General features: G+C 45.7%; 1 protein-coding gene across 1 annotated transcript in view; it reads left to right on the top strand.

Annotated features, from left to right (window-relative positions):
- The first annotated feature begins 20,246 nt into the window (after positions 1–20,246).
- Calcoco1 (calcium binding and coiled-coil domain 1) overlaps positions 20,247–26,605 on the top strand; it is a 38,274-nt gene continuing 31,915 nt past the window's right edge. The window contains 2 exon segments of the mRNA XM_047549773.1: positions 20,247–20,429; positions 23,832–24,035. Of these exon segments, the coding sequence (XP_047405729.1) occupies positions 20,247–20,429; positions 23,832–24,035 (387 nt within the window).

Below are 26,605 nucleotides of genomic sequence, written 5' to 3'. Positions count from 1 at the left end.
CAATGATGCAGATCTCTGAGAAGAGCAAGTATAAAGACTCTGGCCAGTTTTTAATATATTTTTGTTGTAGTAAAATATATGTTACATAAAATCTATTTCAAATGTTTTTAAGTGTGGCATTAAGTACGTTTACATTGTTATTTGACCATCACCACCACCCATATTCAAAGTTTTTTTGTCTTCCCCAATAAAACTCTGTACCCACTGAACACTAACTCCCCAGTCCTTCCTCCCCACAGCCCTCAAAAACCCCTATTCTGCTTTCGGCCTCTATGAATTTGACTAGTCTGTGTACCTCAAATAAAAGGAATCATATAATATTTGTCCTTTTGTAACTGGTTTATTTAACTTAGCATAATGTCTTCAAGGTTCATCCATATCACAACATGTGTCAGAATTCCCTTCCTTTTTAAGACTGAATAATATTCCACTCTATATATATATACTACATTTTCTTTGTCCATCCATCCATTGATAGACACTTGAGTTGCTTCTGCCTTTGGACTATTGTGAATAATATTGCTATCAACATTAGCTTACAAATCTTCTCAAGTTGCCACTTTCACTTCTTTGGGTTATATACCCAGAAGTGGAATTCATATGACAACTCTATGTTTAATGTTTTGAAGAATCACCATGCTGTAGTAATACAGTAGTAATACATCACAGTAGCTACACCACTTCATTTTCCACTGGTAGTACACAGCGTTCCAATTTCTACATATTCTCACCAACACTTGCTATATTCTGGGGGCTTTGTGTTTTTTTTGTTTTAATACTAGCTATTCTACTGGGTATGAAGTTCTACGTCACTGGCACAGAGTGAGAGGGAGAAATAATTGGGGATGCAGTCAAAGAGAAATTAAGAGTCCAGACCATTTGTGTAGGGCCTTAGAGTCCCTGTGAGAACTTTGATTTCTACTCTGGATAAAATGGGAACTCTAGATAAAGTGATGAATTTGTATGTTGGCTACTGATTTTCATGTTCTTTGAGCTAAGTATCTGTCAAATTAAGAATGACCCCCTAGCCCCAGTTTGGAACACAGCATGGAGATTCGTTCTGCAGAATTCTCACCAGATGTCCAGCAGTTCTAACCACAAAATGAGAGTGAAATGAGCAGAGGCATTCTTCCACCTGACTCCCACTCTAGACACCTAGCAGAGATGCCATATCCCTACCCATGGGAGAGTAATATGATGGATCGCTTTCATTGAAGTCATTCACTTTATGGATGATCTTTAGCCAGGATTCATTCACTTAAAAATCAAAAAAGTAATCTTTGTATCATTCCCTATTTTGGATTGTTTCCCCCATTATTGTGGATAACCAAGAGCTGATATGGTTATGTGGTTTAATTTCATCAGAAACTAAAGACTGCAAAGAGAGAGGTGAGCAGACTCTCAGAAAAGGGGCAGGAACAGTATGAATCAGGCACTCACAAACCTTGCAAAATTAAATAGATGAATTTAGTCCCAAGCCCCGGATGCCTCAGGAAGGATTGTCAGAAATGTCTGAGATGATCAGAGCTAGGGAGAGAAAGGGCCCCAAAGGGAAGCCTGAAAACACATTTTTGAGAGGCAGAGAGTACCTCTCATAACCTCACTTCCCCCAGGCGACAGGGATGAAAGCTTCTACATCAAAATGAGAAGTCCAAGGAGTTATAGATTTTCTCAACAATAAATAATCTGTAGAGAATGGCCGCCCAACCACCGTTTATAAATGTTAGAAAATACACACTTGTGTGTGGTGGTGGGAGGGAGATGGAAGGGGGAGTGGGGAGAATTATGGGGTTGTCCCCTCTGGGAAAGGAGGAGGGACAGAAATCAATTTTCACCATGGCATTCTTAGGATTCAAATGGGGGTTAAGAGAGGGAAGTATGGTAAAATCTAGAAGCCTAAATAACTAATTACTCTCAGCAAGAAAACAGACCATGTACTCTCAGGATCTCTGTTTTTCTTTCCATTGGAGGACCAGCTTATTCACTGTGGTATGAATTCAGTAGAGATTCTACTGCATCCCTCACATCAAAGTCCCTACCTCATATTCCCTCCTCTGCAGTTTCACTGAAGAAGTCTTGGGTTACCCTAATAAGCCCAAAGATTAATAATAAATATGGGACTAGGATAAAAGGGAATGCTGTTCTCCTTCACTTTAGGTAGAAAAAGAATAGGCTTAAATAACAAAAATTTAGGTCATTCATTCATTCAGTAAATAATTAAGCACCTACTCTGTGGCAGTCATTGTGCATGGAACAAAGGAGGGAGGAAGAAGACATGTCCCCTGCCTACATGGCATTCACTGTCATTAAAAATGTTCTTATATAATACTTCGAAAATACAAAGTTGAGCCAGGCATGGTGGTGCATACCTGTAATCCCAGTGACTCAGAATGCTGAGTCAAAAGGATCACAAGTTTGAGGCCAGTCTCAGCAATTTAACAAGGCCATATGCAACTTGGTGAGACCCTGTCTCAAAAAAAAGAAAGAAAAAACTTTTGAAAGGGGCTGGGATTGTGAATTAGTAGTAAAACGTGCCCTTGGTTCAATTACCAGTACCAATAAATAAATAATAAATAAACAAATCCCTAGTATCAAAAAAAGAATTTGAATCCAATGATGAAAACAGTCAAACTCAAACTGAGTGACTTTCTATAAAACAATTAACCTAAACTCTTCAAAATTATGAATGTCATGAATAGGCTGAGAAATTATTTCAGAGCAAAGGAAATTAAAGAAACATGATAAAATGCATGGATTGGACCTTGCTTAGTGAGAAACATTCCACTATAAGAAAAACATTAGACAATTAGCATAATTTGAAAATGAATTATAGAATACCCACATAGAACATGCAAATGTGTTGAAATATTAACAATTTGCTCCATCCTGATGAAAGAGAAATGGGTTTTAGTTATGTATACTGTTCTTGCAACTTTTCTGTAGGTTTGACATTTTTCAAATTAAAAGGTTGGGAGGAAAACAAGAATGTCCTAATAGTAAAGGTTATGGAATTTTCTTCCCTGGATGATCATTATAAACAAACCTGCCATCATTTTTTGATTGAAATGAAATCCCACCCAGAATAATCTAGCCCCAAATTAGGAACTTTAGATCAGAGGGGTGGGTGGGACAAGAGAACTCCTTTGTCTTTGATTTACAACCAAAATTGTCAGCAAGTAAAAATGCCTGGAAAGCAACCACAACCTTGGCTCATGTTAGTATGGTTATAAAAAAGTACATACTGTTATTGTCATTTTGTGGGACTAACACAAATTAATAAATCAGGGCCCTAGGTCTGAACACTAAGAAGCACTAGGGAAGATGTGTAGAGGCCAGAGGCAGAGAAAACTGATGTCTGGCAAATAGAGGTACCAAGTGTATATGCAAGAGTTAGCGATACAGAGGGGTGAAAAGGCAACCAGAATTTTTTGAGTTGCAAGTAGTGTGCATGTTATTTCACTTAACCCCTATAACAACTGTTGGTCCACTCATTGCTGGTAAGGAGATACCAGAGGCAGCTAACCTTATAAACAAAAGAGGTTCATCTAACTCATAGTTTGGTGGATGAAGTTCAAACAGCCGAGCTAGCTCTGGTGAAAGCCTTCTTGTTGGCAGAGCCTCAAGGCCATGCAGGGCATCACATGGGCAAGAGACAGGGAGCATGTGTTTGTGTCTTCTGGTCTTCTCCCTCTTAGGAAGCTACCAGTATTCAACTATGGGAGCTATATCCTGATGATTTTATCTAATCTTAATCACCTCCCAAAGTCTCCACCTCTGAACACCATAGTCAGATTAACTTTTCACTCTCTTAGTACCTCACAGAAGAGATTAAATTCCAATACATGAACTCTTTAGGGACCTACTCAAATCATATCCAAACCACAGCAACAATCCAATCAGATAAGTATGTATGTATGTATTATTATTATTGCTGTTATTATTATAAGCATCATTATTCCCTTTTGCAGATTAAGAGATTAAATAATTTTCTCAATAATAAGAAGAGTCAGAATGTGAACTTGGTTCTTTGTGACTATAAGACCCATGTTCATTCTACTGCCTCCATGAATAACAAGGAGGTCTAAGGGTAAAGCTGTTAGAGGAGTATTTGAAACAGTTCTTACCTTGTGCCCAGGTCGCTCTCTTACCTCCCAAATAAATATCATTAGTCCAGGGCTAGAAGTAGGGAGATCCTTAAATATGAAAGTTCCATTTAAACTATTTCCTACTAAAATCCTAATCAGATCTAATACCAGAAAGTCTCCCATCATTTCAGAAGACAATAAAGGAGATTCCAAAGCATCCACATAGCTATTCCAAACTGTTTTCAGACATGATTTTAAGTCTCATTATAATTTCCTTTCCCAGAACTTCATCCCACCTCCTTTTCCTTTTTAGTGGAAATATAGGCTAACAGATCTGTAGAAGCCAAATAAAAGTAACCCTCCCAAGATTCATTGATCTATTCCAAATCTTTTCTGCTCACTATCTCATTATTGAGAAGAAAAACAAAATCTTCAATGCAAGTTAGGAAGTGTTTGAGGAGAAAATGAAACCTTGCTTTTCATTGGCCAAACAAAGATGGAGGGATGAGAACAGACGTTTTAAAAATTGGTAGTCCCATGGCAGAAAAAAATGGTTGCAATTTCTCTGACAACCTAAATACCTCTAGATTTGGCCTTCCCAAACCTTAGCAGTCACCCAAGAATTCCAGATGCTCTCGGCACACACCGTTAGGAAACATCTGTCACAAAGAACAACCCCAACTGGGACAAAGGAGAGTAGGAAGGCAGACGGTGCCAGTTTAATGAGGATGGTTTAACAAAACATCTTTTAAGCTTCGTAATTCACTTGGCCATTTGCTCCTCAGACTTGGCTGCCAATCAGAAGCAGACTAGGGGAATGTTTACCAGAGAATGGCAAGCTCTTCCTTATCCTTAACCCAGAAGAACACAAAACCAGAAAAATGCCCACTGGCAGTCATTCTAAAATAAGGTTAACCCCATTTCAAAACTAAACATTCAGTGATGCTGGGGAGAGGACTTGAGCTACATGAGGTTGATTATTCTGGTTTGGTTATTCTTGACTATCAGTAAAATATGAAAATCAAAATATCAAAAATGAGTATTAGTATTCCTCAGAGTAGCCCATGTCTGTCCAGCTCTGAGCTCACAAAACTGAAGCATTCTTAGTATTTATTAATCTTTCATGAAAGTAAACACAAAGACCAATGGGCAGCAGGCATCAACACTGACCTCTCAGTCTTTTTATATTGGGTTTTCCTCATTTTTAAAAAAAGGTTATTAACGAATATAGACTTGAGATAAGGAATAATAGGTACTCTGTACATGCTATCAATATAGAAAGATCCACAGAGAAAATACATAATCATCTTTCCATTTAAATTTCAAAAGGAAGAAAGTCCCAGATATGTCTGAGGATAAGGAAATAAATACAGTATCCTTTAAGGATCCTGATTTTATTCAAAGATATTGCATGAAATTTTGAATTAAAACTAGGGAATCCCACCTATGATTATTGGTTTCAGATACTTGGGGATCACTATCTCAGCCCTGAATCCAGTCCAGGAACATGGAGTCACTCAGACCCTTAACACTTTGTTCACACTAGGAATCAATCCAGTAGGTTCCTGCAGTTTGTAGATACTGTATCAGCATCCCACTATAGTCCTTGATCAGCATCCCACTGTAGTCCTTGATCTGCCCTCCTGGTCTGTAAAATTGATAACTCTAAACAATGAGATCCTCTCAGACCTCACTCAGATTCACCCTAGCAGCCATCAGAGCGCTGCCCTTCCTGGAAGCAGACTTCAGCCCTAAATCACATTCACCCTGATTGCTGCATTGCAGCAGATAACTGAAGTGTGAGTGCCCTCTACCCTCCTTCTGGAAAATGACACTTTCCTAAAGGCTTAAGAAGCAACACACACACACACACACACACACACACACACACACACACACGCAAAACCTTCTCCCAACCAGACCTGCAACTTCCTACTCTCTGTTAAACCCAAACTTACAAAATTGTATTTCTAGTGTCATCCCTCCTTAATGTCCAGCAACTGAACTAACAAAACAACACAGTTTTACTTCCTTCATTTTTTAATTTAATTTGGAAAATAAATCACTTAATGCTTTGGCATTAGGCAACACGATATGATACTCAAACTGCAACAACTAAATTTAAGTCTCTACTATAAAAAAGAGAAGTGGTGTTGATGCCTGTATCCCAGCAGCGTGGGAGGCTGAGGCAGGAAGATTGCAAATGCAAAGCCAGCCTCAGCAATTTAGTGAGGCCCTAAGCAACTTAGTGAGTAAGACCCTATTTTGAAATTTTTTTTTTTTTAATTTTAAAAAGACTGGGGATATGGCTCAGCAGTAAACGCCCCTGGGTTAAATCCCAAATCTAAAAACAAAAGAAAACAAAAGAGGAGTGGTCTACAATCAGACAGCCAAATAGTGTATAAAAAAAGGATTTTACTTATTATGGAAGGAAGACATAGTATCCATGAACTGCCTTTCTATTGTTAACTCCCAAGGAAGAGAATTTTCTATATTTGCTACTATTAGTATTAATATTCCTCAGAGTGACCCATGTCTGTCCAGCTCTGAGCTCACAAAACTGAAGCATTCTTAGTATTTATTAATCTTTCATGAAAGTAAACACAAAGACCTGTCTACAAGTAAGTTTGCAAAAGAATTTTGTTTAGTTTAGGTTGAGACAAAAGAAAGAACCCAAATGATCCCTATATAGTTTAGTGTTTCCCTCAAATGGATAGCACTAAAAGTTTCTAAGTGATAAAGGCTGGATTCACACAGTTACAAATCAGATTTCACACGCATGAGGTACTGGGTTTGGTCCCCAGTACCACCACCACCACTAATATAATAATAATAATAATAATAATAATAATAATAATAATAATAATTCAAGTAAGTATAACTAAATACAAAGGCAAATTCCAAATTATAAAATTTAGACACAAAATATGATTCTTTTTGCAAAGGAATTAAATCAAATCAACATCTTTTTCTCTCCTAAATCATTAACACCATCAAATCATCATACATTTATTTACATAAGATACAAGATAAATGGTGGCAATTAGAGAATTTCCCTCACTGGGACCTTACAGTTAAGGGCATTTCATGGATACCTCCCACCTTCCAAAAATAAGTGAGATTATATATAGATATAGATAGATATAATAGATACACACACATATACATACACATACACACACACACACACACACACACACACACACACACATATATATATACCACAACTAGAAAGGGTAATCCTAAATCCTAGAAATTAACGGTAAGGTAATAATTATATCACCAGATAGGACATTTCAAGATTGCAGATGACATCACAGTTGATAGAAGCAGTAATGGCTTCATTTTCCAGTACTGGCCAGATTAGGGAGAATTTTTCATGTACCCGAGGTCAGGTACATGAGAAAGTTGGATGGAAGAGACAGAAATTATCCCATAATGGACATTTTATCTGTTTCCCTAGAAAGTATAATGATATGAAGCTTGGGCTGTGATCCAATCAACTGGACTTCACTTAGGCTGCCCTTTTCTCCATACCTCCCACCAAAATCAGAAGAAAACATACTCCACAAACACACTTTGAACCAGTAAATCCAGTTTTCCCAACATACAGACCCAGCTAAATATTTGCTATAATACTAATATAGATTCAGATTCTGAACTACAATAATTCTCAGTCATGCTTTGTGCAGAAAAGGGAAAGAGTCCAAAAGAAGCCATTTCAGTAGTAATAAGTGCATTACCTCTCCCCTGGGAAAAGAGAAGTAAAGCTCACATTGCCTCCCTGAAAAGCTGGAGAGAAAGCCGAAGTAACCAAATTCAGCTCATGGCCAAAGAAAATAAATATCCAAGCTTATCTCCCAGGAGTCTTCTGAGAATGACCCCCAAACTGACAGCTTACCAGGCATGTTTCCCCCACCTATGAACTCACTCTGCACTTCATTCTGTTCAAATGCTCCTTGGGAGAACACTTTATCTCCCTATCTAAGATAAAAACTCCTCATGGTAATAACTGTTTCATGTTCTCTCACTGAGGCTAGAAATCGTAATTCTACAAATAAATATTATTAGCTGCAATCAAGCCTCCAACTCGGAAGTTATAGCAGCCCCCAAACTGTCTGCTCATTAAAAATGCCAAGAAGAAACACAGTCATTTCTTCTAACTCACGTACTCACCTACAACCCCCTGCACCACACCTCTCAAATCCCACTCAAGTTGGTGAAAACCAAGTCCAACATATGCCACAAACTCCAGACCAAATGTACACTAAAATGATGGAAACAAGATCTATATAGATGTATATCAAAATCCATCTGGCTAGTTGCTAGCTAAAATAGAACATTTTTGCTTCCTTCCCTCCATGTTTATAGAATCCCTGATCCATGCAGATACTACACTGGTATTATCGCACAATTATTTGAGTAAACAATAGGATAGCCAGAAGCTATGTGTACTCCATACCATCTAGTGTGATTCTGGAATGATTGTGAATGACCTAGGCTTTGGAGGGAGGCGAGGGGGATACCAGAGATTGAATCCAGGGGTACTTAATCACTGAGCCTCAGTCCTTTTTTTTTTGTTTTGTTTTTGAAATCGGGTCTTTCTAAGTTGCTCAGGGCTCACTAAACTGCTGAGACTGGCTTTGAACTTGTGATCCTTCTGCCTCAGCCTCCCAAGCCACTGGAATTACAAGCATGCACAATCACACCTAGCTAAACTAGTTTTTCTGAGTCCCTCCGAGATCATTTCAGAGAGAACAGAAATCTGAGTATCCTCATTCATGATTTTACACATTCACGGATTTCATTTCAGTCAGAATCCAATTTTGGAACTCCTCCTTAACAGTTCATTCACATCCAAACAAAATGATCAACCTGATTAATCAGAAAAGTCTGGGCTTCTGCTTCTAGAGCTCTTCAGAAACTAGGTGAGTTACCAGGAAGAATCAGAATTAGATTTTCCAAACAAGAACCAGAAAAAGAATGAGAAAATCCAGAAAAGGTGTAAAAGATAAAGGGATTAGATGAAAGATGTCAATGAAAGATATTGGTTTCTTCTCTCTCTTTTTCCTCCATGATTCTCTACTCCCCCTTTCTCAACTCAGCATTTTATCAATCCAGAACTCCTCAGAAAATTCAAGAGAAAACAGTAGAAGAAAGCCCAATCTGCCTGTCCGCCTTACGTTCCAATCTACAACTATAACATAGGAGAGCCTTTGTCTACAATGAGCTCTGATCCACATTCATTTTTTTGAAGAAACCATGTTAAAAAGCCTGGGTTCTGCTTCTCCCCCTAAATCTTTTGTTTCCTTCTAAGTATGGAATATGGAAATCCATCCAGTAACCTCATCTGTCACTATACCCTGTCTCTACTGTGTGAGAGCCCACGGTCTCTTCTTCCACATACCTCCTCCCAACATCCACGGTAATGCACTGTATACAGGTAGTTTAAGAAATGCCAGGAGCTGGGACTGTAGCTCAGTAGCACAGTGCTTTCCTAGCATGCATGAGGCACTGGGTTCAATCCTTAGCACCATATAAAAATAAACAAATAAAATAAAGGTATTCTGTTCATCTACGACTACAAAAAAAATTTTTTTAAAGAAAAGAAATGCTAACTATCTTTCTGTCTGTCTTCTTTCAAATTCTGTGTCTGTCATTCTGTACCCCCATGTAGGTGGTTGGCTGTCCCTCTCTTTACCTGTTTTACCAGCCTTCAATTTGTTCCTCTCATAGCCCTACTTAGCTGTTCCACACCCCCACCATCTCCTTTGCAAAGTTAATTTGTCTTGTTTTGTTATAAGAAAACCACCTAATCATTATAGATCAAATGAAGGTTGTATCATGCCTCAAAGTCCTGAGTTCTTATCCAAATATGGATCAGCATAACTTCTCCAACCAAGACCCAATTGCTTTATCACTAGCTCATGCACCATAATCCACAACAAAGGGCCTCTAGCACCATGCTTTTTAGTGGACACTCCTTATCCTCATACCCTGGCTCTTTCTAATCTCCAGTCTACCTTGTGATTTCTTTGATAATAAAAAAGTAATAAGGATAAACAAAAAAAATAGAATTTTTAAATCATTCATATTAACTTGAAATATACATTTTATATACAATATACACAATATATAAGGAAATTGTGATTTCTACATGATTTTGCTTAAACTAAGGTTAAAAGAATCTGTTTTCACATCACATGTTAACCAATGAGAAAGAAGTGTCCCAAGGACTGCTGGAGAGAAAGTCAACCTAGAATTAAACATTTACCACATATAGTCAATTATGCAGGGATAGGTGTTGTCTGAGATTATGGTGTTGGGGTGTGGTCCAAAGAGTACCTATGTGGGGTGGAGAACAATTTATGACTATAAGGTCCTTAGAAATTGAAGAGTTTCAAGCATGTCTTGTAGTAGCAGCTAAAAGCCTCTTGGAGACCCAGGATTTCAGTCCTATTTCAGGGATCTACTCCAAGCCTTTATCAATCAATAAATATGCCAATCATGTACATAAAATTGATAGATTACAAATACAGAGAATAGGAGCATCAAGTTTCAAGGTTTACTTAGCACTGGCTCATTTGTAAGATTCTTGGGACCCAAGATAAGCCCTTATACAAGGCATTAAAGACCACAAGGTAGTCATACCCCAAGGGAACTTGGCAATCTTTTCTCCTATTGCCTTACTTGGCCTATAATCCCCAGCACTGCTCTTTAAAATTACATAAGAAAAGCAAGAAGACTGTCTTCCACAGCTATGAAAATACATATCTACTTGAGCCCCAAGAAAGAACCTCTCTCATTATTTTGGACCACCTTATCAAACTGGAGCTGATATTCTACAAAGTCCACATCAGTGTTCTTACTAAGAATAGGAGACACAAATAGTGTCAGGATCTGAAGTGAGAAAGAATGACAAAACATGAAGAAGGCAGCAGATCCAGGTGGGAAAATCATTCATTCAAAGTCATATCTAAACAAACTATGTCCTGGACCCTGCAAGAAAGACAAGATGAATAAAACAAGTTCTTCACTGGGCTGGAAAGGAAAGTCCAGGAATGAGGGTATGAAAAAGAGGGAGGAGAAGGTAAAGGGCTAAGGAATAACCTCCCCTAACTCATCTTTTCTAGGACTAGCTCTACTGAGGAAGAAAGCAAAACCAAGGGTGCTCAGCAGGACTTCTTGGGGGAAAAAGAGCATGGATCAGTATTTTTCTAGTTTGGAGTGAAACAGAGCATAGGCCTCCCAATCATTCTGGCCCCAGCAAACCCACCCACCCCAAGACCTCTACATCCCCAGTGCAGAGTCCTGCCCAGGCACCATGGAAGACTCTGCCCAAATCCACAGGGGTTATACTATTAGCACCACCCCAGGCCCAGCCTTCTTCCTCTCTGGATATCTCAGTTATCTTACCAACTCCACAACCACAAGAGATCACTCACTTGTCCCTGGTCTTTTTCTATATCAGAGGAAAAAGATCCAAAGAGAAAAATGCAAGGATGGGCACAAGTTTGGAAGAGTGTCTTTAGGGAGAGGGGGGTATGTGTGAAGGATGTAGAATGGCCCAGAATCTAGGAGAAAAGCTGGAAATGGGCAGTGGGAGAGAAATTTGGGCCTAGTTTGGATAAGGAGATGGACCTCGGGTTTACATGGAGCTTGGCTGGAGCCTGGGCAGCAGGAAGTAGATTTAGAAGTAAGCAGGTGTTCCAGAAGAGTGCCTGATTGGCTAGAGGAAAGACAGGAGGGCATGGAGTCCTGCCTGTGGCAATTTGCAAGTCAGTCCCAAATCCAGATTTAAAAACTCTACTCGGGGGCCCTTTACAAACAAGGATAGAAGCACCAGTCTCCTAACCTCTCCTAAAATGCTCCTTTTACTGAGTTCCTTTGCCACCCCCACCCATTCCTGCTCCCTCACCCATGTTTCCCAGCACCCCAAAGATAAAACCAAAAGGGAACCGATTTAGGCTTCACCACAGGAATTTCCAAGACAGTCATTCAACATTCACATCATATGTTTACAGAATAGTTATTGAGCATTGTGGTAGAGGAAATAAAGTTAAAAAATATACAGTTCCTCTTTAGAGGGTTTCCTGCTCTTTAGAATGGAGATTTTTCACAAAGCCTTCCTAGACTCTGAGATACATGACCATAGGAAGGCATCTCCTCCTTCCATGAATGGTGGTCTTCAAACAGAGGTGGAAAGGTGGGGCCTACTTAGAGACTGACTGCTGAACAGACAAGAGATCAACTCAGGAAACCATGGGTCTCAAGAGAAAGAGGCACCATTGCCTTTACTTGATAGTGCTTTAAACCCTAAATTCAGGGCAAGAAAAACTGGGGTAGAGACAGGACAGAAGGGAGAAGAAGAGTACAGGCAAGATGCTGGAAATGTAGTCTATTCTAATTGTACTAAGAGTATTTAAATTGAGCAGAAAGAATGGCTCCTGGTCTCAGAAAGACCCTCCAACTAAGAAAATCCTAAAAATCCCACTGACCCTACCCTAACACTTTTTTGTTAGATACGAACTTTAAGGGCATTAATTGAGCACCTCCTTGGTGCAGGGCATTGTGCTAGGCATTGGACAAGCGGTCCCAGTTTAGACTACAGAGTCAGAACTCCCAGAGGCAAAGGAGACAGGCAGGCAGTAGAAGGATGGCTGTAAGGACAGAACAGTAAGGGAGGGCATCTGGGTGTTTGATTTATGTCTGTTCCAACAGTCCTAGGCTGTCTTCCCCTGCCTCAAGCTGGGATTTTCCCAGATGTGCACTGCTTGAGGGGAAGGAGGGCGGGCACAGGGGGAGGGTCTCCATGTCCTTGCATCTGGGCCCAAGAGCAATCCCTTCCCCTTTCTCCCTGTGCTGTTCACTGCCTGCTGGGTAGAAGGTGGGAGGCTGGGGGAAATGCCAGGGCCCCCAGATAATCACCAGGTAATGAAAAGAAGTGGCCCAGGGCTGGGAGAATGCAGAGGAGACAGAGTTTGGGCCGTAAATCTCTTGGGGAGAAAGGGGTATGAAGTGGGGGGACCTGACAATTGGAGCTCATCCAGGTGATTTCACATGAAGTATCTGAACCTTGAGGGGTAGGAGGGGGACTTGAGAGGCAGGCAAGGGTGGCGTAAGTCAGAACCAGGAGAAGAGACTAAAGGAGACAGAGAAAAGAGAAGCAGGAAAGAGAGATGGAAGGGAGGGTAAGAAATGAGAACAGTGACGGGGGAGGCAGCAAAAGGAGATAGGTGGGAGGGGGTGCAGAGGGGGAGACTAAAAGGCACACACAGTGAAACTCGTAAAGATGTGATGGCAGGAGAGACCCTAAGAGACCGAAGGAGGAAGGAGCGGGGGAGGGAAAAGGGCAGATGGCAGGTATAGTCCTGGAAACACTAAAACCAAAAAAATATTTGGCATCAAAGAGACAGACAGACAGACCTGCCTGCCAGAGATGAAGGTGACAGAGGCAAAGAAGGAACAAAGAAAACAGGGATGCAGTGAAGAGGGGGAGGGATCGAGACAAAGAGAGAGAAGGAGGCAAGTGTAGAGCGGGAGGCGGGAGCGAGGCCAGGGAGGGGGATATATATTTTCTTTATGATCCTCTTCAATCTCACTGGCTCGCTGCTGAGCCGGTTCCCCTCTCAGGTGCAGCTCGGTGGTGGATGTGCCCAGAAAGCTGATGGAGCGAAGCTGCTGCCACAGCTCCCCCCAGGCTCACTCCCAGCACCAACCTGGGGGAATCTCGGAGACCCCTGCGTGGATATGACAACCCGACCTGCTTCCCTCTTCCCAAGTGCTGCAATCAAGAAAGGTCTGAAGCCCAACCCTAAATTTTTTTAGAGCAGATGCAGCTTGGCACAACCAGGGCAAGGGGCCATGGGGCAGAAGGGAAAGAGAAAACGGAGGTAGGCAAGCAAGGAGGCAAGTTTGGAGGAGTACGTTGGGGACAGACTTTGGTTAGAGATCTCTGGGAGAAAAGTTTGGAGAGATGACTGGGAAGGGATCTACATTTAAGAGCTAAATAAGTACAAGCAAAATAAGATACTAGTGAATGTCCATTATTTTGGGGTCAACAATTTAGACACCTTCTGAGACGTCATGATCAATGTCTTTGAGCAACTCTCCACTAAAAGACCCCACAAATATACACATGAAACCCACAAAGGGAGAAAGTGACACATAGAATAGAGATCCTGAGGCCAGAATACGTGCATGAATCTAAATCTGAAGGAATCAGTGGTGAAGTCAAGTTTCTGAAGACCTACAATTTAGCATGGCAATATGGACCCTGTCTTTTTTTCTAGGCTTTCTTGAGGTTGCAGAGGTATCTGAGCCCTGCAAAGACCAGCTCCCAGTTCTTCTCAGGATCAGGGAAGACCCTAAGAACATTTACTCAGGCAATCTAAAGAGGAGATGCCTCCCCCACTTTCCTGCTAGCCATATTGGAGCTTCAAGAGACCAGATATTGAGTTACAGCTACAGCCCAAAAGTCTCCTCTGCAGCAGGAAGAACTTTATCACGTTTTGTTTGGTGCCCCAGAGCTAATCAGAGGCTGCAGGACACAACTAAGGTCTCCTACTTCTTCCTACACGCACCCCAAAGGCGTATACACAGAAGGCCACCAGGGGACAGAACTAGAGGGACTTCACAAACCAGAGAAAAGGAGGACCCAATCCCTAGAATCCCTGGCAACAGCTGTAAGTCAAGATGTCTGGAATAGGAACCATAGTTGAACAGCCCAGGCTCCAGGCAGACTAAGGAACCGCCCTCTGGCCAGTCAGTTCTAGGTGTGTTGCTTAGCTGGGTCTCTAAAGCTTGCAGGCAGGAAGTTCTGCAATACCAGAGGGGACCGCTAGGGAGTGCCCGCCAACAGCCAGGCTCCAAAGAGGCAGAAGCCGGTGACGCCAAGGAGACCGGAAAGCAATCGATCAGAGTCTCCCTGGCAACCCGGCTGAGCCTGAGACAGACAGCACGTCGATAATGAAATCATCGTTAAATGACTTCAAGCCCTAATTAATAATCCAGGCCAACCGAGGCCATGCCTGACTGGGGTCGGGGGAGGGGATGTCATTGTTGGGGGAGCATTGGAAGCTTCTGGACAATTAATCAATTAATCCACTCACTCAATAATTGGCTCCTTTGTCCTCTGCCATGCCCCCCTCCCCCACCTCATCCACCTCTGACTGTGGAGGGGCTGAGAAGAAATGTGGGGCTAGCAGAGTCCAAGAACCACACTACCTCTCTTCCCGCTCCTTTTTATCCTGAACTAACTGCAAAAGCCCTCCCTACCTGAGGACTTGCCTGCCCTACCAAAAAGCCCACCAAAGGGTGAAGATGCCAGAAGCTGGAGCCCTAACTGTTCTGATACCACATCATCCCCTTCTACTTCTCATCCCTCCTCTTTCCACCTCATTCTTCTCAGCCCCAACACACACACGCACGCACGCACGCACGCACGCAGCGCCAGCATTGCTTCTTCACAGCCCACCCTGATTGAGGAAAGAGCACTAAACAATGAGTCATGCGAGACAGGTAAATCTCAGCCACCACTAAATCTACGACCTTGGGCAGGTTATATGCCCACTCCAAGGTCTCAATTCCCTTATCTGAAACCTGAGGGAGTCCAACTGATTTCTAAGGTTCCTTCCTATTCCATCTATTATTCTAATAATTGGTGCCTGGATCATCTCCCACTCCTCTCTACTATTTCCTGACCTCTGGGAGGTAAGAGGGAGACAGGAAGGAGTACCAGGTCTTGTGTTTCAAGTGTCCCATTCCCAAAGAACTCACCTTAAGACCTGGAGAAGGGGAGGTGGCAGAAGAGAGGATGAAGCCTCCCTAGCCCATCCCCCACCTGCCCAGTCCTGGCCCCTGCCACCCACCTTGCTTATTGCTCTCCACAACCCCCAGCAGGAAATGAAAAAGGTACAGGAAATTGCACTTTAAATCCCCCAGCTCCTGGCTCCCTCCACCAAGCCAAGGAGCAGGGGGCAGGCTAACTTCACAGACAGTCTTTCTCTGTTTGCAATTAGTAAGACGCTTAAGGAAAAGGGGGTCCACCCTCCAAAACAGCTCGGCATGTTATAAAAAAAAAAAAAAAAAAAGTGGTGCTGGGGAGGGCATACTGGGTTTGTAGAGAAGGAATCAGAGGATCTTGGGAAAGAGAAAGAGAGCCAATGAGACACCTGAACTGGATAGTTAGGTGATCACCTCTTCTCTGGGCGAGCTGATTTATAGTGCCACCTATAGATGAGAGAAATGGTGTGCAGTCAAAGACTGGGATGGGGAGGGAGAGTGGAGAATGAACCCCCCCAACACAGAAGCCCCACAGAGAGAAGGAGAGAGCAAAACCCACCAGTCCATCCCACCCCCATGGACACTTAGGAGGTTAATAAAGTTCAGAATGTTCAGGGCTTACGCATAATTAAAGCCAGGAGCTGGGTCATTACATTTCTTCTCCAAGTTCTACCCTTTACCTTCCCCCTCTTCCACATACACACATCTTTTACAAAAGACACTGACCAGATCCTGGTGTTTTAGATAATGCCTCCACTTAAGAGATGGGCTTAATTTCAGCAAAAGAATTTAGAGTCGACTTTAGAAAGGATTTCCTTAGAGTTAGAGCTGGCAAATACAAATGAAAAGAGAAATGTGAGAGAATTTCCATCAACACACATACACACACACACACACACACCCTTCCTGACTGCTATTCTTTTCTTAGGGGGCTGACCCACACATGATGGAACAAAACACAGTCTCTCTAAACACAACAAGAATTGCTCCCCTTAATCCTTAGCTCCAGGAGGTAAATGGTTGTTTCCCTCCCCAGATCATGGCAAACCCTGCAGAAGGACTACAGGGCATGTTGATAAGAGCCCGGCATGCAGACACCTAGTTTGGTGTCTTCTCCCCCATACCCTACCTCTGGTGTTTTATCCCAGCCTCTCTGTACTTCTTAGTGTCCATTCTACATACTCACCCTCTAAACCCCATCCTGGAGGGAGGGAAAGACTCCAAAGGTGGAATGAGAGAAGGGAGACATACAAGAAAAGAACTTGAAGAAGGGGGAGGAGCACATAAATTAATTGAATGTAAACAGATCCTTCAAGTGCTGAAGGTACATATAGAAAGGGTCATGGAAACAGAGATGGAAAGTAAGAAGCAAGATCATAGAGGAGCAAATGATAGATTGGGGGCTGGAGAGGGTATGAAGGGCTTGGAAGGAGGAAGGTTGGTGTCCCCAGCAGGTATGAAGAGAATAAGCTAGGAAGATATCAAAGACGAGGATGATTTTAAATACCTGGTGCATTTAAATTTATGTCTGTATAGCTGTACACAATTCTTTTGCATAAATCTCATTTTGTTCTCAATAGCAAGCCACAGAAGCAAGTACTAGTATTGTCATTTAATAGATAATGACACTAAGATACAGAGAAGTCAAATAATTTGCCTCAGGTCACAAAGCTGGTGAGTAGGAATCAAGTTGCTGCCTTCTGATTCCATCTGCTGAGAATTCTTCTCTGAGAAGCAGCCAGGCTTGGAACCTCGAAGTAGAAAAAGAGAGATTAATCCCCCTCCCTGGGAAGTAACCTGCCTCCTGGTGCACTTTTCAGCATGTTCTGCTCAGGAGACCTCTGTCAAGTTGGTTAACTTATCTAGGCATGTGTGAAATGGAGAAGTAGTAGCTTGCCTTCTGAAAGTGGAAAGCTAAACCAGATCATTTATTAAAGGTTCTTAGCTTTAAAATGCATAACGTAACTCCATGAAAAAATAATGCCAGGCTAGAAGTCTCAAAGCCTTCAGTCTATTCCCATCCCTGCCTCTCCTTTACTCTCTGTCTGCTGACCCCCAGAGGCCTCTTCCCCACATTTCATAGCCTGAGCAGCTGTCTCCACCCAGCCATGGTTCACTAGCCCATGAAATCCAGGCTCATTCATCCTCCCACTGCGAGGACATGTCAGGACCAGGGAAGTCAGCCTGGCTTCCCAGCACTAACCCATTCAGCCCAGGGTCACTGAAGAGCTTCCACAGTGGGACATTTTATGTTGCTGCCCTGTACCTTCACCACTATTCCCACCCCATCACAGGAGTTCTCCAGAGTATCCCAGCCTAAGCTCTTCTGTGGCCCAGTAAACCTCCCAAATCCTGCCTCCTTTATCCCTGTACCTTCCCAACACACACACACACACACACACACACACACACACACGCAGGAACACCTGCAGGTTTCTTCCCATCCGCATCAAGGTTTACACCGGCATTTCCCTACCCCATGTTAATGCACTTTGCTGAGAGCTCTAACTCATCAATCCTCTCTTCTAGATTTTGCTTCTCCCTGCTCACTAAATGACTACCATTCTCCCTACCTTCTAGGAAGCCCCCTGGACTTCCTCCATCTTCCCTCTTTTGGTCCTCCCAGTCTCCCTGACAAAAGTCACAGAGCTTGGTCCAGTTGCTTCTGACTAACACAACTCATAAACCCTTGCTGGGGTGCTCTGTGTCTCTCAGTCTGTCTTGGGTACTAGCTTCACCATTCCTTCAGCCCAAAAGCTGAAGGATAGGGCTCATGCTTCTCCCCCTGGTTCTCCCCTCAGTGACAGAACAATGGGTAGACACAGACCTCTCTGTGTAAGGTGTGCGACTAATTCTGCTCTTTAGGAGTGCAGAGGGAACCAAGGAAAGTTACTCAAGCAGGGACAGACTTCTAGGCCCACACTTTGCCCTGTATGGTTTAAGTGTCAGGGAGACAGGCAGTCAAAATTGATCTCCAGTGCTGTACTGCTTCCCTTAAGAAATGTCAAAGCCTGTGGGTGTGCACATGCTTGGGCGCTCACATCATGGAGGGGACTCTTACGGTCTGAGGTTCTAGGAGTCTGGTCCTGTTGGGTGTGGGAATATTAGGGAGCTGGTCTCTCAGACCTACTCAGCCTCCAAGAAGACACAGTCCCATGATGCATCTCTATAGTGGGGACAGGCGATGCTGAAACAGGACCAATGCAGGTTGGGCTCAGGACATGCCTCATAGTCCCTGGGTTTGTTTTACATTGTGCAGTTCAATGTACCAATCCACACAGTTTGTTTTGTTCTGTGGTTCAATCCAACCCCATCCTTCCATGCCTGCACTCACCAGCATTTCTTATAATCAGTGCTTAGAGCATCTGTTAGGTTGAACCATGTGAAATTCCTGCTATTTGGGGGCCTATAAAGTCTATGGCATTGGTTCTTCTCTCCTTGGAACACGAGGGCGTGTGTGTGTGTGTGTGTGTGTGTGTGTGTGTTGTTTTTGCAGGTTAGGTAGACGGTGGAGCAGCCTGAGGACGGCAGAAGGAGCAGAGAATAATAAGAACTAATATTAACTGAGCACATGATAAGTGCCAACCAAGCATGTTACATTCATCATTGCAGCGCTTATTCTCAAAACAGTCTCATGAAGCACCTAAAACTATCTCCCACATTTCACAGGTGAGCAAGTCCAGGTTAAGAGGCCACATAGTGAGGAACGGGGCTAGATTTTAAATTCGTCCAAGACTCACCGCTACCCACTACCAGAGAAGAGACTAAGAGCCAGCAAAAAATGTCTGCATCTTTTCAACAAGAAGGGACAGGAAGAAACAAGCCAAACAAATTCGTCGGTTTGGTGGGTCCAGATGACCCCAACTGGTAGGGGGCGAGGGCAAAGCTCAGGGGCCGCACGTGAAACCAAGGGCTAGGGCCAAAGAAAGAATCCAGGCAGAAAAGAGACAGATGGCAGGAGGGAGACTGGCAGGTTGCGGCAGCAGCGGGCAGAGCGCGGGTAGACATGGAAGGCAGGCCACGCGGGTGTGAAGGAGCCGGTGGGGCAGCGACGCCAAAGGCCCGGGGCAGGGTGTGCAAATACTGAGGGCGATGGCTGGTGGCGCCGAGCGGAAAGTGCACGTGAAAAGTCTGAAAACGGGGAGGGGAGGAAGAGAGAGACCCTGTGGAAGAGAGATGGAGACTGCAGCATAAAGATGAGGGTGAAAGGCGGAAAGGAAAGAGCGGGAGCAGGAATACCGCAATGGCGGGAGGTGGGGAGCAGGGAAAGGAGAGTAAAAGAGGGAGAGAGAGACTCTAAAAAGAAAGGTAGCTCATTCTGGCCGCTTCGGTGTGGGCTGGGACCTTCATCTCAAGGACACTGAGAAAGGCAGATGGATGGTGGCGAAGTCGGGGAGCAGCGGCCCGGCGGAGCGGGCACTAGCCCAACCTCGCCGCCCGGGTGGCGCTGCGCTCGCCCCGACGCCCCCGCTCCGCGCCCTGCGGACCCCGAGCGCGCCCCCGCCCCCACTTCGGCCCGCACGGCCGGTGCTGGGCTCTGGCATGAAATTGGCTGCAGCCGTAATGAGTCCGCGCCGCGCGGAGGAGGCTGAGGGCCCGCCAGGGAGCCCTGCGCGCCTCGTTTAGCTTGTTTATTGTTCAGGCCTAATTAAAACGTTCCACCGCGCTGCGTTTACATCCGCCCCCCGCTAATGAATTCTGGGCCGCCGGGCGATTTCGGAAACTGCCGCGGGCCGGAAGGGGGTGAGAGTTGGCGGGGCAGGGGAAGGAGCGAAGGAGGGACACCCCGACACACAGCCTTCCACGGCCAAAAGAGCTATTAGACATCCGGCGACTGGCTCCGAGGTCCGAATGAGCGTCCTCAGCCCCAGCGCCCCAAAGCCCCGCAGGCGCTTGGAGGTGATGGAAGGAAGAACCGCAGGGCTGGAGGAGCGAGGGAGGGAGGTCAGGAACCGTGTGTGTGCCCTGTGCATGCATAGGCCTGTGTGCCAGAGAAGTATATGCGCGTGAGCGCACCTGCTCTATGGAACGCGTCCTCAGAGAAGCCTGGGCGCGCAGGACTCTGTCTCGCTCCCTCTGGCTGTTTATGCTGCTTCTCCCCCGCAGGGGAGTCTGCGCCGGGCTTAACAATGTTTCTGGTCTCTCTGGCTGCAACTGTTTGCCGTTTTGCTGTTTGCCTCCTTGTCACGACCTCGCCGAGGGCAGATGGAGCCAGTGGAGGGAGAGAGACAGACGGTGATGGTTGGGCAGCCAGGGCTCCCCGCCGGCCCCACTCCTACAGGCTTGCACAAGCGCGCGCGCATACACACACACACGCGCACACACACACACACACACACACACACACACAAGCAACACACACACTGCCCTTCACTTGATTTAGACAGATAAAACACCCCAAAATGGAAGGAGATACCATTCACTTCTTACCACATGGAAACGTACAAATGAACAAACGCGCTCGGATATAGGCACATACCAGTAACACACAGATGGAAAGACAAGAGAGCCTGGGACACAGATCCTCATGGCACAAAGCCACTTGGATGTACTCGCTCCTGCACTCGCCTGCGCACGCACATGCAAACTTGAGTGCACACCTATCCAGACAGTTGTGTACACAGGCAGTCTTCTTGACATAGGGTCTGTGTTCCCTCCAGTAGGCCTGATTTCTCTCAGAGCTTATCCAGATCACCCAGCCTGCCTTCCAAACCTGCCCTCCTCTATTCCCTTTCATATTGACTGCTGAATCCAACTCTTTATTCAAGGACAGAAACGCTGTCCCAGCCTCCCTTATGGTTTGCTCATCCTGCCTCAGAACCCTCAGAGAGAAGCATCCCCCTCTCCCACTCCAGTTCATGCCCTGACGAGTTTCTCCTTCCACTCCCCACACAACTCCCCTCCTCCAGGCACCCTTCCCTGATGAACTAACAGGAGGCTTCTAAATTTGCACTTTCAGTCTGTGCTGTGGTGTCACAGATTAATTTGCACTCCTGTGCACTATGTTGGCAAGGGGGTGTTATGAGCTCCCCAAGGGCAGGACCACTTGTGACCAAGTACTCAATCAAATGCCAGGTCTCACTCCTAGTGTGCCAGGCTGTGAATGCTCCTGGGGACACTCCTGCCCTGTTTTAACAGACAAACAAATGGAACTGGGCCCCTAGCAGTGGCTGGAAGGTCTCCTTTTGTCACATCCTGCAAGAGTCTCCTTCAGCATGGCCTTTCAGACACATACCAGAGGAAGGCACGCCCTCCACCTTGTCTTCCCACATTCACCTTGTTCTTAACTGGAAATATTGTTCCCCAGCTAGGTCCTCACCTTATTCTCCAGCCTTGATTCCTAACAACACTTGGCTATTTTCAAAAATTAGATCCACCCCTTAAGGACAAAAATTTGCCTCTGGTGAGGATGCTCAATGCTGTATCGCAGGCTTTAAAAGTGTTCCCCAAAGAGGAATTGCCAGGAATGACCCGGGCGGCGGCAGCAGCAGCTAAAAGTGCTACTTTGAAGAGATGGCATGCATTGGAACAGATTCTTTGTAAAAGAAAAAAAAGAAAGAAAGAAAGAAAAGAAAGAAAGAGAAGAAGAAGAAAAGACAAGGTCACCCTAAAAAGAAAAAAAAAAAAAAAAACAGCAACAACAACACTCATCGTCTGCCTTCCCAGTTCACTGCAGGGCTCTTTAATCCCAGCCCAGCCCATTCTCTTTGGGGAGTAGGTACCTTGCCTGCCCACCTCCCCATTTCCCATTTCTCCTTGGTGCATCTTCCGTCAGTACCCCCCTCCCTGTCTTTCACCCGTACACTCCTTGCCTCTATCGTATTTATTTCTCCACTCAGTTTCTCTGCTCCCTTTTCTCTCCCTGTGCGTGTGTGTTGGGGACTGAACCCAGGCTTCCTCCACACTAGGCAAGTTCTCCACCACTGAGCTACATTCCCAGCCTTTGCCTGTGTGCGGAGGTGCTGTCATTCCCTTTCCTTTCTTGGCCTTTCTCTAACTTCCACATTTTTTCTGTTCTGTCCTCCATGCCCAACTATAATTGTTCTGAGCAGTCACTCACTGCAGAAGGAGCCGGTGTGGAGGTATGTTTCAGCACCAGATGATTCTGGCATTTTGAACAGAACCCTGAATTGCTGTGTTCCCGCCCAGTCAGCTCCCAGAGCCCCCCCACCCCGCCACACACACACACAGGAGTGTCTTCACCCAAGAGTTCCAGGTCCTGGGAAGCCAGCAGAGCCCCCTCTGCCATCTACCTGCTTCTTACTGCCTCCCTCTTCTTATTTCCTGTCTCCTCTGCTCCATCTGTCTGTCTGAGTGTACACTTATCAACCCAGGCCCTGGGTTGGTGTGTGTTTGGTCCTGGGTTTATGGCTCTCAACAACCCCTCCCCCCTCACACCCACACATCTGGGTTCTTCTCAGGTCACCAAGTCCATGTCTGTCTCTACTGTCTGGGGTCTCTGTGTGTCCCTGTCTTTGTGTCAGTTTTCGATCTTTCTGCCTTTGCTCTCTCTAGTCTCTGGTCTGTCTCTCCTTTTCCACTCTGCCAGAGTCTGTCTCTGTTCACTGAGTCCACCTCTTTAGCCTCCAGGTGCTGGGACCCACTTGGCCTTTTTGGTCCCACTCTGTCGGTTCTGGCTTGAATGTACCGGGTATGTCCATGTGTCCCTGTCCGTATGTCTGTCTCACCCCTTCTTTGCCTCTGTGCACTGCCCCTCCGTTCTGGGGATGGAGTGGGGAGGCTGGCGCAGAGGGCTGCGACGGCGAAGGGGCGGGCGGCCCTTTGTGTGGAAGATTGACGGCCGCGCGGCGCAGCCTCCGCAGCGCTGATTAGGATGCAGCGCGGGCTCCGACTGCAGCATTCTCTCCTCGCCCAGCATCCTCCACCACTCCAAACGCTGGTCCCCTCCCTGCCTGCCACCCTGGCCTCTCAGGGTAGTACGACTTAACCCCATCACCCCAGTTCGTCCACTGGAAGCCCCCGGAAATTCTGGGGCACTCAGGGTCCCATATCTCCCCCAGTTTTCTGCGTGTCTTGTACATTCTAAGAGAAAAGAAGCCCGGAGACGTGGGCATCGACTGGAGGCGCTTTGCCGAAGGGGGTCGTGTGAAGAACTGGGGATGTGGCTCAGTGGAAGGGCAGTTACCCAGCATGCACAGCGCCGGGGTACCACACTGGCGCGGTGGGGAGGAGAGAGCGTCTGAGAATAGAGTGTGATCCTTAAATGCCTCGGACAGCTCCTCGGAGTAACAAGTCCAGGGAGGAGATGTGGCAAGCCTTAAAATACCGGAAGGGGAACAGGAAATGTAGTGCTTGCCCCTGTTCTATCTCTTCATAGCACTTATAAACTTTCCCTGTACATAGTAAGCCTTCATCAAAGTTGCTGGATCATATTTCATCAATTCTCTCAAAACCAGTGAAACTCAATCCCTTTAAATATGTCTCCCCATCCTATATCCACTCCCCACCAGCAATTGAGGATCGGCCCCCCTAGAAAATTTCCTCTTCCAAGCCTTCCAACCACCCCAGTGGTCATGGGACCCATCTTCAAATCCCGCTGATGCCAGTCACTACTCCTCCATCATCCGCCTCGTGTTTCTTCTTCCTCTCCCTCCTCTTGCCCACCCCAGAGCAGCCTGGCCCACTGGGTTTCTCCCCAAAGACAGACAGTCACTAATGAGCATTGAGCGCTAGGAGGGGAGGGCCAAGGGCAGCCTGGTGGGTGGGAGCAAATTCCAGAGCTAGCAAATAACGAGCCCTGTCAGCATCTGTCAAATATGCCATCTCCCTCCATCATCCCTGTCTCTTGCCTCCTGGCTCCTGCCAATTCATCTCCCTGCTGTCGCTGATGGACTGAGCTCAGGTGTGACTTCGAAGAAGCCCAGACACATAATGCCTGGTCTGCACCAGGCCCATTTTCTCCAGGAATGTCACTGGATTCTGACTTCTGTCTTTGAAAATTCCCAGAAACCCTAAGAAGCTGAGGTTATGGATGAACTCAAGGAGGAAGAAGAGAATTTGCCTTCTCTGCTCAGCCTCACGCGGCCCCTTGTCTCCACAGTGCACTCTCCAAACACAGAACTTAAAACTTTAGGAAAAAGTACAGACGGTTACATCTCAGGAAGATCCTCCCAGCTGTAAGGAGGTCATGGATGCCTCCAGAAACTAGGGGAAAAATGTGTTTGGAAACCCAAGATCGCTTATTGTAATACACCAAATTTTCCACCAGGGGGCGAGGGACGCAGCTCTGTAGATGAGCAGTCTCCTCAGCAGGACCTGCGAAGGGCTGGGCGACCACAGGAGGGCGGCAGAGAACAGAGCTCCCTGCAGAGCCAGCCATAGGCCCTGGATGCTACCTGGGATGGGGCAAAGGCTGCCCAGGTCAGAGGTCTTTAACTCGAGTAAGAACCCATGAATTTCTGAATTCAGGAAATCCTTCTTAAACTGCTGTCCACCGGCATCCTTTCTCAGACTCCTTAGGCCCTTGCTACCACCTGCCTCTGTCCCCTCCCACTTCCATTTCCTGTTCCCCCAGCAATGGAACTCTTGACACAGAAGGCCTAGTTTGTCCCTCGAGGTGCAGAAAATGACACCTAGACTCAAAGAGGTGACGTTCCTAGGGTCCCAACTGATAAATGGAACCAGAACCCAGATCTTGATTCTCAGAGCAAGGGCCTTCCCGTGGCAGTTGCTCCCTAAATAACTCCATCCTCCATAGGCCCCAACAATTTAGAAACCCCGCCACCCCACTTCCCATGCTTGCATATATAACTGCTGCATATCGGACTATTCACCCAGAGCACAAAGGTGCACGCTGGAAACACCTTGCTGTTCATCTCTCACACACACCTGCACCCCTCTCCAGCTGCTTCCTCAGCTGCAAGAGGAACATCTCTCCATTTAGAATTTGTGCTTTTCACTGTATTTCCAGAGGCTCCTTGAAGCTAGAGACAGAAGTCCCTTACCAGTTAGTTCTGTTCTTGGTCCCTCCTGTCACAGTCCTTCACGGAGGGAGGAGGGGGCCCGGGAGGGGCCTTCTCTTCCTGGAGATGCTCTCCCATTTCCTTCGCGGCTCCTGCCTCTCCAGCCCCCTGCTTCCACCTGCTCCTCCTCCAGGTCCTTCTTGCTCTGGCCCTCCTCTAACCTCAAAAGCCAAGCCAGCCAGGAAAGGGCACAGAAGAGAGAAGAGGAAGAGCAGGAGGGATTTGGATGCAGACGCTCTATCCCTGCTTCCTGCACCCTGCGCCCTCCACCGGAAAGTTCTACTTTGTGTGTAACCTCAATCTTCTGACTGGTCCTCATTTCTTCCACTCTCCTTGGAGCCAGTGGGTTGAGAGAAACTGAGGGAAAATGGAGCCGATTATGGTTGTGGGCACATGTGTGAATTTCAGGCTGATGGACTAAGTGTGTGCACGCAGGTGTGTCACACACTGCCCCTTCCCCATAGCGCCCACACGTGCCTGCTCCATACCACCCCTACCTGGACACTCCCTTATGAAACGGGGGAGAAAAACCTCCCAACCTCTCAAACACCTTGCTCTAACTTCCATCCTCTAAAAGGACAAAACCCTGCCCTTTGCCTCCTCCTCCCCACATGTCTCCGTGTCCACTCTGGGGTTTGAGATCTTCCCCTAGACCCCACAAGAAGTGCCCCCCACCCTGCACATCTTCCCCAGAATCCAGGAGGCAGAGCTCCTCCTGCAAGGGCCTGAGACAAACGCCAATCACGTTGGGGC

This window comes from Sciurus carolinensis, chromosome 4, assembly GCF_902686445.1.
Source record: "Sciurus carolinensis chromosome 4, mSciCar1.2, whole genome shotgun sequence".
In the NCBI taxonomy this organism is placed as follows: Eukaryota; Metazoa; Chordata; class Mammalia; order Rodentia; family Sciuridae; genus Sciurus; species Sciurus carolinensis.
This window is presented reverse-complemented; position numbering and strand designations above follow the sequence as displayed.